A 13104-nucleotide genomic window follows, 5' to 3' on the forward strand; every position below is an offset into this window, starting at 1 on the left:
ATTAATCACTAGAAAATGGGAAGTGGGGCTGTGGCTCCAGGAGTAGGGTGGTAGCCTTGAGTTGGAGAGCACAGGGACGGCACCCAAGTCCTATGATAAACACAAAAAAGAGAAAAAGGAAAAAAAGAAAGAAAGAAAGAAAGAAAGAAAGAAAGAAAGAAAGGAAAGAAAAGAAAGAATCTTGGCCAGGTACTGGTGGCTTACACTTGAAATCCTAGCTATTCAGGCTGAGCTCTGGGAATCATGGTTCAAAGCCATCCTGGGTAGAAAAGTCTGTGAGACTCTTATCTCCAGTTAGTGACCAGGTAACTGGAAATGGACTGTACCTCAAAGTGGTAGAGCACTAGCCTTGAGTAATAATGCTCAGAGACAGTGCCCATACCCTGAGTTCAAGACCCATGACTGATAAAATAAAATAAAATAAAATATTTTAAACAAAGCAAATTTTGTGAAAAGAATTTTTTGAAATGTACTGTGCAGGATGTTTATGTGTAAAAGTCACATGATAAAGCCGGGTGTGGTGGCTCACGCCTGTAATCCTAGCTACTCTGGAAGCTGAGATCTGAGGATCAAGGTTCAAAGTCAGCTGGGGCACAAAAGGACCTGAGACTCTTATGTCGAATTAACCTCTAGAAAAGGGGAAGTGAGGCTTGGCTCAAGGGTAGGGCAGTAGCCTAGAGCTGAAGAGCCCAAGCCAGGTTCAAGCCCCATGACTCACAAAACAAAACAAAACAAAAAAAAAGTCACATGGCATTGATGACAGCAACCTTTTTTTTTTGCCAGTCCTGGACCTTGAACTCAGGACCTGAGCACTGTCCTTGGGTTTTCTCACTTGATTCACAGCTTTTTTCTATGTATATGGTACCAAGGAATAGAACCCAGGTCTTCATGCATGCTAGGAAACACTCTACCACTAGGCCAAACTCCCAGGCAGCAACTATTTTTTATTTAAAAGAGTCTTCATTTTGCCTTTAGGTCTTCAATCACAATGTAATTATGCTTTGAGGTGTTTATTTTAAAGTCTTAAAACTGTGTTCTAGCGGCCAGAGTGTAGGTCTATGGAAGACTCTGGATTTGCTCCCTCACGTCCCAGCATGGAAAAAAAACAAAACAAAACCACATGGTGTGGTAAATTTGCAGAAAATTCTGAAACTCTGGGCTGGGAGTTTGCTCTAGTGGTAGAGTGCTTGCCTAGCATGCACAAAGACCTGGGTTAGATTCCTCAGTACCACATACATAGGGGAAAAAAAAGCCGAAGTGGTGCTGCTGAGGCTCAAGTGGTAGAGCTTAAGCCTAGAGAAAGTCCAAGGACAGTGCACAGGCCCTGAGCTCAAGCCCAGGACTGGCAAAATAAAATAAAATAAAATTTGGAAACTCTTTTCTTCCTAGGCAAACATTAATAACAGGAAGCATGGGATCATGTAGTAGCTTCTACTTCGGGTAGTTTTTAGGCAGTCCAGAATGAAAAGGAGGTTTTAGGGAGCAAACAGGTAATAGGTACAATCTATAAATGTCATGTTCAGTGAATTCTAATTTCCAAATTCACCATATGTTTTCATTTCACAAGTCTTTAAACTAGATTAAGCCAGTAGCTAAGTTATTATTGTTCAATCGTTTAGACTCTGTTTACAGAGTGGCAACATTTTATCTAGCTTTTCCCATATTGCTTGCTTATGCTATTCAGAGTCAGTCTTTATATTTTTAGTCAAATGTTTAAGAGATGAAAATATTCACCCATTTTTCTATGAAAAATGCTTGAAGATATTTTTTTTGGTATGTTTCTGTTTTTTTTTGTTTTTGTACTTGTCCAAGGGCTTGAGAGGGGCCTCCCCCTCCCCCTCAGGTTCTTCACTAATGGCTGGTGAGCCACGCCTTTACTTCTAGCTTTGGCTGGCTAATAGGAGATAAATCTTTTTTTTCCATATATTTTTATTGTAATTAATAGAAGGGTTACATTATATTCACCAGATAGAAGGTGCATTACTTCACATACATTGATACCTTTTCTCATGTCTTGGTCCCCATTTCCCTCTCCCCACCACTCCCCTCATCTTGTTTTCCCCCTTTCCCTATCCGATTTCAAATAACCAATTAAGCACATATAAAATATATCAGATAACAAGGTGAAATACTGTAACAATATGAGATAGCCAAGGGACAGCAAAAGAGATGAGAGATAACATAGTACATTAAGGACAACAATCAGGGAGATAAATCTTTTATAGTTTAGTCTGTTGGCAATGGCTTTGAAGCATGATCCTCAGATCTCAGCCTCCTCAGTAGCTTGGATTTCAAGTGTGAGCCATCAGCACCTGACCGAGAGCATTTTTTCAAAATATTCTATTGTTTTTACAAAAATGTGTAAATTACTTTATAAAAGGTTCTCTCTGAGCTTCAGTATGGATCATGGTCTAAAGATTTTTAAATGGTCAGTGACAATCTCCTGTGGCTGGGTACACTCTGACCCAGGCTAGGAGAGCCTCTTTCCAAAGAAGGGCTGGGGAAGAGTTAAAGATTGTAGGCTTGCTGAGGTTGGTTTTGGATTCCTCCAGTTTCAGAGTTCTCATTACAAAGCAGGTGAGTGAGGCCCTTCCTCATAAAATTATGAACTACTAAAAACAAAGTGTCACTATTTTTGCAGAAATTTTGCTTTCCAGTAGAATTCCTAACTGAGATAGGTTAGATCCTGTTTAACTAAGACTGGGTTAGCTCCATAGTCTGTCTGAGCACAATTGTGACTTTTTCATAAAAATCATGTAATTGCAAAAAATACTCATTATGAAAGAATAAATTGATAGGTAGACACTTGTGGCCCACACCTGTAAACGTAATTATGCAGGAGGCTGAGACATGGAGAATCGAAATTTAAAGCTAGCACACCAGGGAGAAAAGTTCAAGAGACTATCTACAATTAACCAACACACCAAAAAAAAGCTGGATTAGAGACATGGATCAAGTGGTAGAATGTCAGCTCAAACAAACAAAAAGAAAGAAAGAAAGAAAACATTTACAGTGAGATAAGGGAAATACAGAAAAATAAAAAGCAACCATTTTCTCCATAAGTTATAAATAGGTTATCATGATTCTGGGAAATGTCACAGGGATTAGGACTTTATGATTTTGAATTAGTCTATTTAGTCTATTTTATTCAAATTAAAAAAAAAAAAACTTCTAAGGTGTTTCCAGTGTTTGATAGTGACTAGTCTTGTAAAACTTCATTGTTTGAGAGGAGTAAACACTCCTTGTTTACATTATCCAAGAAGATTTGAAGCTGAAAGTGCTATAGGTTGATAAAGGTCTAAAGCGTTCAGAGCAGTGACTGGAGCCTGGAAGTGAGCTTTCTGAGATAACAGGAAGTGCCACTTGAGGACCAGTCCACTGACAATTTGGGAATTTTGCTATGTGTTAAAAATAATACACGCTTAGAGCTAAGTGCCATGGCTCACACCTATAATCCTAGCTACTCAGGAGGCTGAGATCTGAGGATGAAGGTTCAAAGCCAGGCCGGGCACAAAAGGAACTGAGATTCTTATCTCTAATTAACCTCTAGAAAATGGAAAGTAGGGCTTGACTCTAGGGTAAGGTGGTAGCCTTGAGCTAAAGAGCTCAGGGACAGCGTCCAGGCTGAGTTCAAGCCCCATGACACCCCCCCTCAAATAATAATAATAATACATGCTATATGCCTGTATGTACTCAGGTCTGTTCATTTGATTTGTCCTTGATTTTTTTTCACTTAGTTTTTCCAGTGAGGATTGTCAGATAGGTTGTAGCCAGTTTCTCAGTAAGCATTAATACTTTAACTTGCTCTGGTCAAGGAGCAACAATAATTTGGAGATGGTGTGGTTGTAGCAGGTCCTCAAATATATTTGAGTGAATGCCTGTGTTTTTGGTTTTGTTTTTGAGACACAGTCAAGCTACATAGTCTATGCTGGCCTCAAACTTGATTCCAAGTGTGTATGACACTGCCAACCTGACACTTTGAAGTAGTAAGTTTAAATACCCCTCATTGCAAGCTCTTTTTGGACCTTTGTGAAACAATAATATTACACTATTACTTATTTGCCTGTGCTGGGGCTTGAGCTCAGGGCCTGAGCATAGTCTCCTTGGGCTTTCCTCAAGATTAGCAAGCTACCACTTGTGCCACAGCACCACTTCTGATTTTATCTATGTATGTGGTACTGAGGAATCGAACACGGGTCTTTGTGCACCTGTGTGGCTTGAGTGAGAGGTGTGTGTGTGTGTGTGTCCCTCTTTATGCCCTGCCTTTCCCTTTCCCTTCCCTTCCATTCATTCCTCCCCCTCCTTCTTCCCCCCTCCCACTGGAATCTGTGACCTTCAGAATGATTATCTCTGAGGTAGGGCTGAGCTAGGCTGTGCTTCACATAGCATGCTCTGGATGGCCAGGGACCACAGTGCTGTCCACATCACGTATTCTCACGGGGGATTTCTGAGGTGACAGATACTGAAGGGGATGAGGCCAGGCTCAGGCAGCTCAGTTGGCCTTGAAGGTCAGGCCCTGACAGGTGAGCATGGCTGCTTTTCCTTATTACATTTTCTTTTCTGCATTGTAACTTCTTTGTGGATAAAAAGATAACCTTGGAAGGTTTTTATTACTTTAGTTTTTGGATAGGTCTCATTCTTCTTCTTACTTAGGGGGCTGGGTCCTGCTTTGGAGTGCTTTCCACCTAGCTATGCTTCCTAGATCATTGGGGTCATAGGCACACTTACTAGTTGAGATGGAATCTTGCTAACTTTTTCTTTCTTTCTTTTTTTTTTGCCAGTCCTGGGGCTTGGACACAGGGCTTGAGGATTGTTCTTGGGCTTTCCTCAAGGCTAGTGCTCTACCACTGGAGCCACAGCGTCACTTGTGGTACCCAAAGCTTCTTCATGCATGCTAGGTGAGCACTCTACCATTAGGCCACGCTCCCGGCCCCCTTGCTAACGTTTTACCTAGGCTGCCTCTACTTGTGATCCTCCCAATCTCTACCACTTGGCTATCAAGAATTACAGGTGTTTAGCTGAGTGCTGGTGGCTCCTAGCTACTCAGGAGGCTGAGCTCTGAGGATCACAGTTTAAAGCCAATCAAGGCAGAAAAGACTGTTATCTCTAATTAACCTGCAGAAAGCCAGAAGTAGAGGTGTGACTCAAGCAGGAGAGATCCAGCTTGAGCTGAAAAAGGTTGAGTTCAATCAAACAAACAAACAAACCCTCCCCCCAAACACAGGTGGCTTCCAGATTGTTGAACACATGGGAGATTGCCAAAGAGAGCAGAAAGCCTCTGCTTCTTCTCCTGTGTGGTTTTTTTTTTTTTTTTTGGTCGGTCATGGGACTTGAACTCTGGGCCTGGGTATTGGTTGAGATCAGGTTCTTATAAGCTTTTTTCTTGTGCTGCCTTCTGTGACCTTCCTGTTTTCTACCTCCCAGGTATCTAGGATACAGATGTGAGCTACCAGCACTAGCCTGAGTTTCTCATTTCTTTTTCTTTTTTTTGAAAGTACTACGGCTTGAACTCTGGGCCTGGGTGCTATCCCTAGGTTCCTTTTGCTCAAGGCTAGCACTTTACCACTTGAACATAGTGCCACTTCAGACTTTTTTTTGTGATTAACTGGAGATAAGAGCCTCAGAGATTTTCCTGCCCAGGTTGGCTTTGAGCCACAACTCCTCAGATCTCAACCCTCTGAGTAGCTAGGATTACAGGTGTGAGCTATTAGCACCTAGCTCAGTTCTCATTTCTTTAGACCAGTCTTGATATTGGTCATCTGTTAACTTGAACTCAATGACAATCCACAACTAATCAGAATAGAGGTTTTAGAGAAAAAGAAGGAAATATTAAATTTGTTTTTGCCAGTACTGGGCCTTGAACTCTGGGCTTGGGCACCGTTCCTGACTAGTACTCTACCACTTGAGCCACATGCTTTTAGTATAGTTTATTGGAGCTAAGAGTCTCGTGGACTTTCCTGCCGTGGCTTGCTTTGAATCGTGACTCTCAGATCTCAACCTCCTGAGTAGCTAGGATTACAGACGTGAGTCACCAGCACCCAGATGGAAACATTAATTTTGCAAGGCAAAATGAGGACTCCAACAGGCTGCTTGACTTCTCTTTTTTTCTGAGACCAGGACGTGAACTATTGGTCTAACACTTCCACACTGAGCCATGCTTCCAACCCCTGAGCTCTACCGTGAAAGCTAAATACCACTCCCAAAGGGAATATGAGTTTTAAAGGTGTGTGCAGAATTGCGGGCTCTGGATGTGCTCAAGCATGATTTAAGGTTGGTGATAACCTGTGATTGCTTGATTCTCAGAGTGCTGGTGTTAGTTCTTGCAGTTATATTCCATGGGGTCCTGGATAGCCACACCTACACTTCTAGGGATATAAGGAAAGGAGTAAAATGACCTTTCTAGAAGTGATAAAGATGTTACTGAGTTCCTCGCATGAGGGAGTTAGAGAGAGAAAAGATAGAGAGGAAGAAAAGAACACTAATGACTAAGTCTTTTTAAACTAGCATAACTGAAAGGCTGGTTAGTAAAGTGAGTTGGTTATTGGGCTAAAAGTATAGTTGTGAGCATATGTTAATGTCTTCCTGTTGCAGTAATGGTTTATGGAGAGATCTCATTTTTCATTCTAGGTGTGTGTGTGTGTGTGAGCTTGAACTCAATGCCTGTGTTCTCTCACATAGCTTTTTTCTTTGAGGCTGACACTACTGCCACCTTCACCTCCAGCTTTTTGCTGATTAATTGGAGATTGGATATAAGAGTCTTTTTCTGCCAGGGATGACTTCTAACTATGATGCTCAGATCTTAGCCTCCTGAGTAGCTAGGATTACAGGCAAGAGCTATTAGCACCTGGCCTAATGTTAATATTTTTTGCCTGTCTTTTCTTCTAAAAACCCTAACAAAATCCATGTGACTTGAGTTCCTGACATGGAAAGAATCATCATTATTGGTTTCCCATCCTAGTTCTAGTCCCAATATCTGCTCTAGTAGTAGTGTATTAAAGATTCAAAGACTAACAGAAAAATATCCAGATGTTTTCCAACAGTGAAGAATCTAATGGAGTGAGACCAAACTAGGGCATTAGCTAGCTTTTCCTGGAAGCACAGTTGCTACCCTGGCCCACTGGCCAACCCTGAGATTGTTTGATAAGCCCTGAAATCTAAACCCATGTTCATTTTATATAGATTCACTCCAAAGACTGTCTTAAATAACTGAGTTCAGAGCATATGTATGCATCAAAGAGATTCAGATACCCCATAACTGTTAAAGATTGGTCCAAAGGCAGCAGATACTCAAGGGTTTCATAATAATATGTTATTTGCAAAGTGTTGTCTCCCATAACTACCTGTCCTTCCTGTTTGTCTAGAAAATACAGTATTGTTTGTCATAGACAAATAGCTTCTAACACTTATGCAAATCTTCTCATCAGGAGCACAGACTCAACAATTCAGGGATTAAGAGGGAGCACTGTAGCCTAGGGTTTGGTAAGTTAGAAGTAGAGCTAGAGCCAAGATATAGGAGTTGGGTAGTAAATCATTAGTGATTTCTTTTTCCAATAGACTAGGTAGTTGAAGGGTTTTTTTTGTTGTTGTTTGTTTTTTTTTTTTTTTTTCCAGTCCTGGGGCTTGAACTCAGGGCCTGAGCACTGTCCTTAGGCTAGAGGTATACCACTTGAGCCATAGCACCACTTCTGGCTTTTTTTCTATGTATATCATACTGAGTAATCAAACTCTGGTCTTTGAGCATGCTAGGCCAGCACTCTACCACTAGGCCAAACTTCTGACCCCTAGTTGAAGGTTTTGTCTTATAAGAAGATAATTTTTATCAAGATGTTCTATGAAAATGAGTGTCATGAGATATATTTGGTTTCCTCTTCACTGTTGGTACTTTTTCAGTGAAATTGGTTGTGTGTGTGTGCATGTACGTGCACATTCAGAGCTGATGTTTTACCACTTTTTGCTGGTTAATAGGAAATGGATATTCCATGGTTTTCCCTGCCTGGACTAGCTTTCAAGGGTGATCTACAAATCTTAGCCTCCTGAGTATCTAGGATTATAGGCATGAGCTGTCAGTACACAGCAAATTATTATTTTTTGAACATTATATATATTTGTTCCCTTTGTTTCATCACGTATATTGAGTTTTATTAGCTGAGGACTCTACTGAGGTCAAGACTCTAAGGATAGGTATGTAAAAGCAGTTGCTGTAAGAGCAGCAGTCTGGTAAAGAGACAGATAAATAAGTACAGGAAGGGAAAAGTCCATAGGAAAATGTTGTAAGTACACAGATATAACAGAGGATTGCTTAACACTTTGGAATGAAGCCAACAAAACTGTTGGGAAATCTTCAGAGAAGAGGAGAATACTACACAGAATGGAAAGTTGAGAAAGAAGAGAGATTTAGGTCCAGGGAACCGGTACTGAGAGTGTGTAAGTGACTATATTAGAGGGGAAGGGTTAGGGACTGGCAATAATGAAGCTTCGAGAATTGTGGGGTCAAATGGAGAGGAGACTGGTATGGAGTGCAATTTTACTCAAATGATCACAAGTGGCAGAGTTGTAAGTCAGGTGGTAAGAAAAGAAATTAATGAATTTATAAAACACTCTTAGAAAGCTCCCAATTGGATCAAAATGTCAGTGTTATGGTCATAATAGGGGCCTTAACTCTTTTTTAAATTAGATTGGAAATAGTTATAAAATGAAAACCTTAAAAAGATAGAGATGAATTAGGAGACTGTAAAGAACATAGACAGAGGGTTATAAACAGACATGAATGTAGCTCTCCTCCAGCTAAACTTTCCAAAGAACACAAAACGTGTGTTAGTCAGCTTTTTGCTAGTGTAACAAGTATCTGAGATAATCGTACAAAAGGATTTCCTAGGGCTTGAATTTTGGAGATTTTAGTCCATTTCAATCATTATTTAATACCAATTGCAAAGAAGTCTCTGTTCTAGATCTCCTTTGTGCTCATGTTAAATTTAACTTTTTAAATGACCGTGTGTGTGTGTGTGTGTGTGTGTGTGTGTGTGTGTGATTAAGACTTCTCAGATTTGTCTGCCCCAGCTGGCTTTGAATGTCAGTCCTCAGATCTCAGCCTCCTGAGTAGTTAGGATTGCAGGCCTGATCCATTGGTGGCTGGCTCACATGTATCTTTTGTACTGATATGAAAACTGTGTGTGTGTGTGTGTGTGTGTGTGTGTGTGTGTGTATGTGTGTGTGTGTGTGCACGCGCACAGGAAGTAATTCACCAATAGGCAGGTAATATGCAACACAGTTTATTGATTTACCATAGAGAGTTAACGCAGTTACCACATTCTAGTCCTAACTTGCCTAATTCTAGCATGGCTATCCAGCAAACCCGCAGGACTCACCTCTCTGATACCTCTTAGTCCTGAAGTCAAACAGGGCCTGCCCACCAGATGTTGGATGCAGTGTCCAGTCCTGTTTCTGTCTGAACTCTTGGGCTGCACTATGAGTCTCAGCCCTTGTTGGTTATCTTAGGCAAGAGCAGCTCCGGCAGGCCAAAGATCCTCGAACCATAGTCTCAGCTAAAGCCAGCAGAAGTGCTACCTCTCATTTTGGGGCCTTTGCTTATATGAGTCCTTGGCTGGTCCTCTCTGGCCCTAACTCCTTACTTGATTTGTGCCCTCGCCCAAAGTTGTTCTTGCTTGATTCAGAATGATTATGGGCAGAAAAGTCTCTTTTGGATTGGTTGTGCCCAGGAGTGTGCTGGTTTCTTGCTCTGTCTCTTATGGCCAGGTGTCTGGACTGTTAGCTGTTTTATGATTACTCTATCCCATGTACCTGAGTTCTGGCTGTTTCCATAGTTATTGCCATTTACCCTGTTCTAGTGGTTTTATCTCTTATGGCTATGTGCTCTTAGATACAACTGCATTGACAATATACCTTTAGCTGTATTTCATCCCATTGTTTTTCATTCTAATCATATTCATTATGTTAGTATTTTCATATCATTTTCATTGTGTATTTTCACATCATTACCGCTTGTTCTATCTTCACATCTTTATGTTCAAAACAGTAGTCCACTTACAGATTCCAGCTCTTTAGGACCTGGGAGGCCTTGCCCAATGGTTATTCAATATATTAGACTTCTGTTAAGAAAATCACAGTCTGCTATAAAGATAGGCAGATTTAAGGTGTTGCCTTAAATACCTGTTCTGGAATTCCCATCTCAGGAGAACCTTCAAAATTTGAGTTGGAAGGACAGAATTCTGTGGGGATTCAGGTATCAACCAGAGCTCAGAGGCTTTCGGGGGACACCTGTGCCTTTCCATTGTGGAGCATGGCAGCCTGTCTCTGTCACAAGCCAGCACTAAGTTGCTTTGTGCCTTCTTCCCTACTCCAGCAACCTCCCTTGTCTTCTGGCTAGGAAGGCATAGCACTGAGCTGGCAGACAGCTTTCTAGGTTCAGAATCATAGAATGTCAGAGCTAAAGAGAACCAATAGGAGCCCATTCATTTTCTAAATGATGTCCAACTTTTTGTTTTCCTCTCTATTTCATGTTCTCTACCCTTGCGCAGTGTTAATACCAGGAATGTTTTCCATTTTCTCTGTGCTAAGCAAGAGGGGATAGAAAATAGGGAATATTCATTCGAAGGATCAGTGATGTTATTTCTTTTTCTTTTTCTTTTTTTTTTTTTTTTGTTCATGGGGCTTGAACTTTTGAGTCTGGGCACTGTCCCTGAGCTCTTCAGCTCAAGGCTACCATCCTACCATGAGCCACAGTGACACTTCCTTTTTTTGGTGGTTAATTGGAGATAAGAGTCTTATGGACTTTAGTGCCCTGGCTGGCTTTGAACCGAGATCCTCAGATCTCAGACTCCTGAGTAGCTAGGATTACAGCATGGCCCACCACACCTGGCTTTAGTACTATTATTTCTTTTCCTTTCAGAGCTCGTCTAAGCTTTCTTCACCTGCCCATCCCTGGGAACAGGGGATGAAGCAGAATTTTGCCTTTGACAATGTTGGCTATGAAGGGAGTTTGGACAGCACGGGCTCATCTTTGACCACCACCAGCACCATCAGCATTCTGGGCATGACTTGCCAGTCATGCGTCCAGTCCATCGAGAGCAGGATTTCTAGTCTGAAAGGCATCGTGGGCATTAAAGTTTCCCTAGAACAAGGCTGTGCATCAGTGACGTATGTGCCAGCTGTCATGAGCCTGCAACAGATTTGCCATCAGGTCGTGGACATGGGCTTCGAGGTCAGTATTTTGGAAAGAAAGGCTGCCTCCTGGCCCTCCAGGTCCTCACCAGCCCAGGAGGCAGTGGTCAGGCTCCGGGTTGAGGGCATGACCTGCCAGTCCTGCGTCAGCTCGATTGAAAGTAAGATTGGAAAACTGCAAGGAGTGGTGCGAGTGAAAGTCTCCCTTGGCAACCAAGAGGCAGTCATCACTTACCAGCCTTATCTCATCCAACCCGAAGACCTCAGGGACCATGTCAGTGACATGGGATTTGAAGCTGCTATCAAGAACAAAACGGCTCCCTTAAGCCTCGGACCAATTGATATTGGCCTGTTAGAAAGCACTAACCCAAAGCGGCTGTCAGCTCTGACTAACCAGAATTTCACTAACTCTGAGGCCTTGGGAGACGGAGGAAGCCGTGTTGTCACCCTCCAACTTGGAGTCAGTGGGATGCACTGTAAATCTTGTGTTTTGAATATTGAAGGAAATATAGGCCAACTCTCAGGGGTTCAAAATATCCAAGTGTCCTTGGAGAACAAAACTGCCCAAATACAGTATGACGCGTCTCAGATCACCCCCTTGTCCCTGAAGAGGTCCATCGAAGCACTTCCACCTGGGAACTTCCAAGTTTCTCTTCCTGATGGAGCAGAAGAGAGTGAGCCAGAGAGAAGCTTTTCCAGTTTTTCTTCTTCGAACTCCCTGCAGAGAAACCAGACTGAAGGCCCGTGCAGTACTGTGGTGCTTGGCATCACTGGAATGACCTGTGCATCCTGTGTACAGTCCATCGAACGCATGGTTTCTCAGCGGGAAGGGGTGCAGAAAATATCAGTCTCTCTGGCTGAAGGAACTGGGACTATTCTTTATGATCCTTCCGTAATAAATCCAGAAGAACTCCAAGCTGCTGTAGAAGACATGGGATTTGAGGTGTCAGTGATGGCTGGTATGTAGCTGATATGTGTTAGAAATGTGTCCTGGGGCTGTCTCTTGGTGTTTGTTATTATAACAGAGTAGCTGGGTGGTTACACAGGTAAGCCCTGCTTTTGCCTTACAGGGTGACAGTGAGCGAAGCTCTGTAACCTGTCCTTACTTGTTCAAATCATCAGGGTAGAGGAAATGGAATTTCTGACAGCTGTCTCTCAGGTAGCTGGCACTTACATACTAAAGTCCTTACACTTGGGCTGCCTTTCAAGAGAGCATTCTGAAATAGAGCACTGGTAACATCGGGCCCTTTTCTTGCCAAAGAGACCATTATTGTTTTCTCTGAAGATACTTCTGCTACATAAAACAAAATAATAAATGCATCTTAGCACTTAGAAGCCATTCTTGTCAAAGGGATGATTAAGGGTAGGTTTTAAGGATGACTTTTCCTTTGCTGGGAAAAAGACTGGGAGGGATAGTTTCACAAGCAGAGATCTACTTCCTGTGATAGCATGTCACCAGGAAGAAGTTTCCAGGAGGCAGCCAGGCTGCTCCTTCCTCTTGGTTCACTCACTGGCTTGTGTTCCCTTTCCCGTTTCATTTCCATTGAGAGTTCTATGATACAGTACCATTGGAACCCTTTCTGCCTGCTGTGAACCAAGACCTGTGCTACTTATAGGATTGTGCATGAAGACATTCTGTCTTAAGAGGTTTTGTTGTTTTAAGCCAAGGCAGAGAGGAATAAACCATTGCTATGCAGCAGGTTGAGTCCTGTATAAGCCAGTCTTGTTTCTTCCAGAACAGTGACATGAGTGGTAAAGGGTGGAACAAAAAAGTGAAGAAAGCCTGTATAGCCTGGACAGTGACCTGGCTTTGGGAGCTCTAGAGGAATGCAGAGCAACCTAAGCTGAGGACAAAAGGTTGGTTCTAGGCTCAGGAGCAAGAAATCAGAGGTCAGAACCATCAAGGCTGTGATCAGCATGAGGACG

General features: G+C 42.2%; 1 protein-coding gene across 1 annotated transcript in view; it reads left to right on the forward strand.

Annotated features, from left to right (window-relative positions):
- Nucleotides 1-13104, forward strand: part of Atp7b (ATPase copper transporting beta) — a 65378-nt gene that overhangs the window by 18279 nt on the left and 33995 nt on the right. Inside the window, exon 3 of the mRNA XM_090342331.1 lies at nt 10907-12137. Coding sequence (XP_090198457.1) covers nt 10907-12137 — 1231 coding nt within the window. The remainder of the gene's footprint in view (nt 1-10906; nt 12138-13104) is intronic.

This window comes from Megascapheus bottae, chromosome 11 (genome assembly GCF_031878675.1).
Source record: "Megascapheus bottae isolate mThoBot1 chromosome 11, mThoBot2.hap1, whole genome shotgun sequence".
NCBI classification, from domain to species: domain Eukaryota; kingdom Metazoa; phylum Chordata; class Mammalia; order Rodentia; family Geomyidae; genus Megascapheus; species Megascapheus bottae.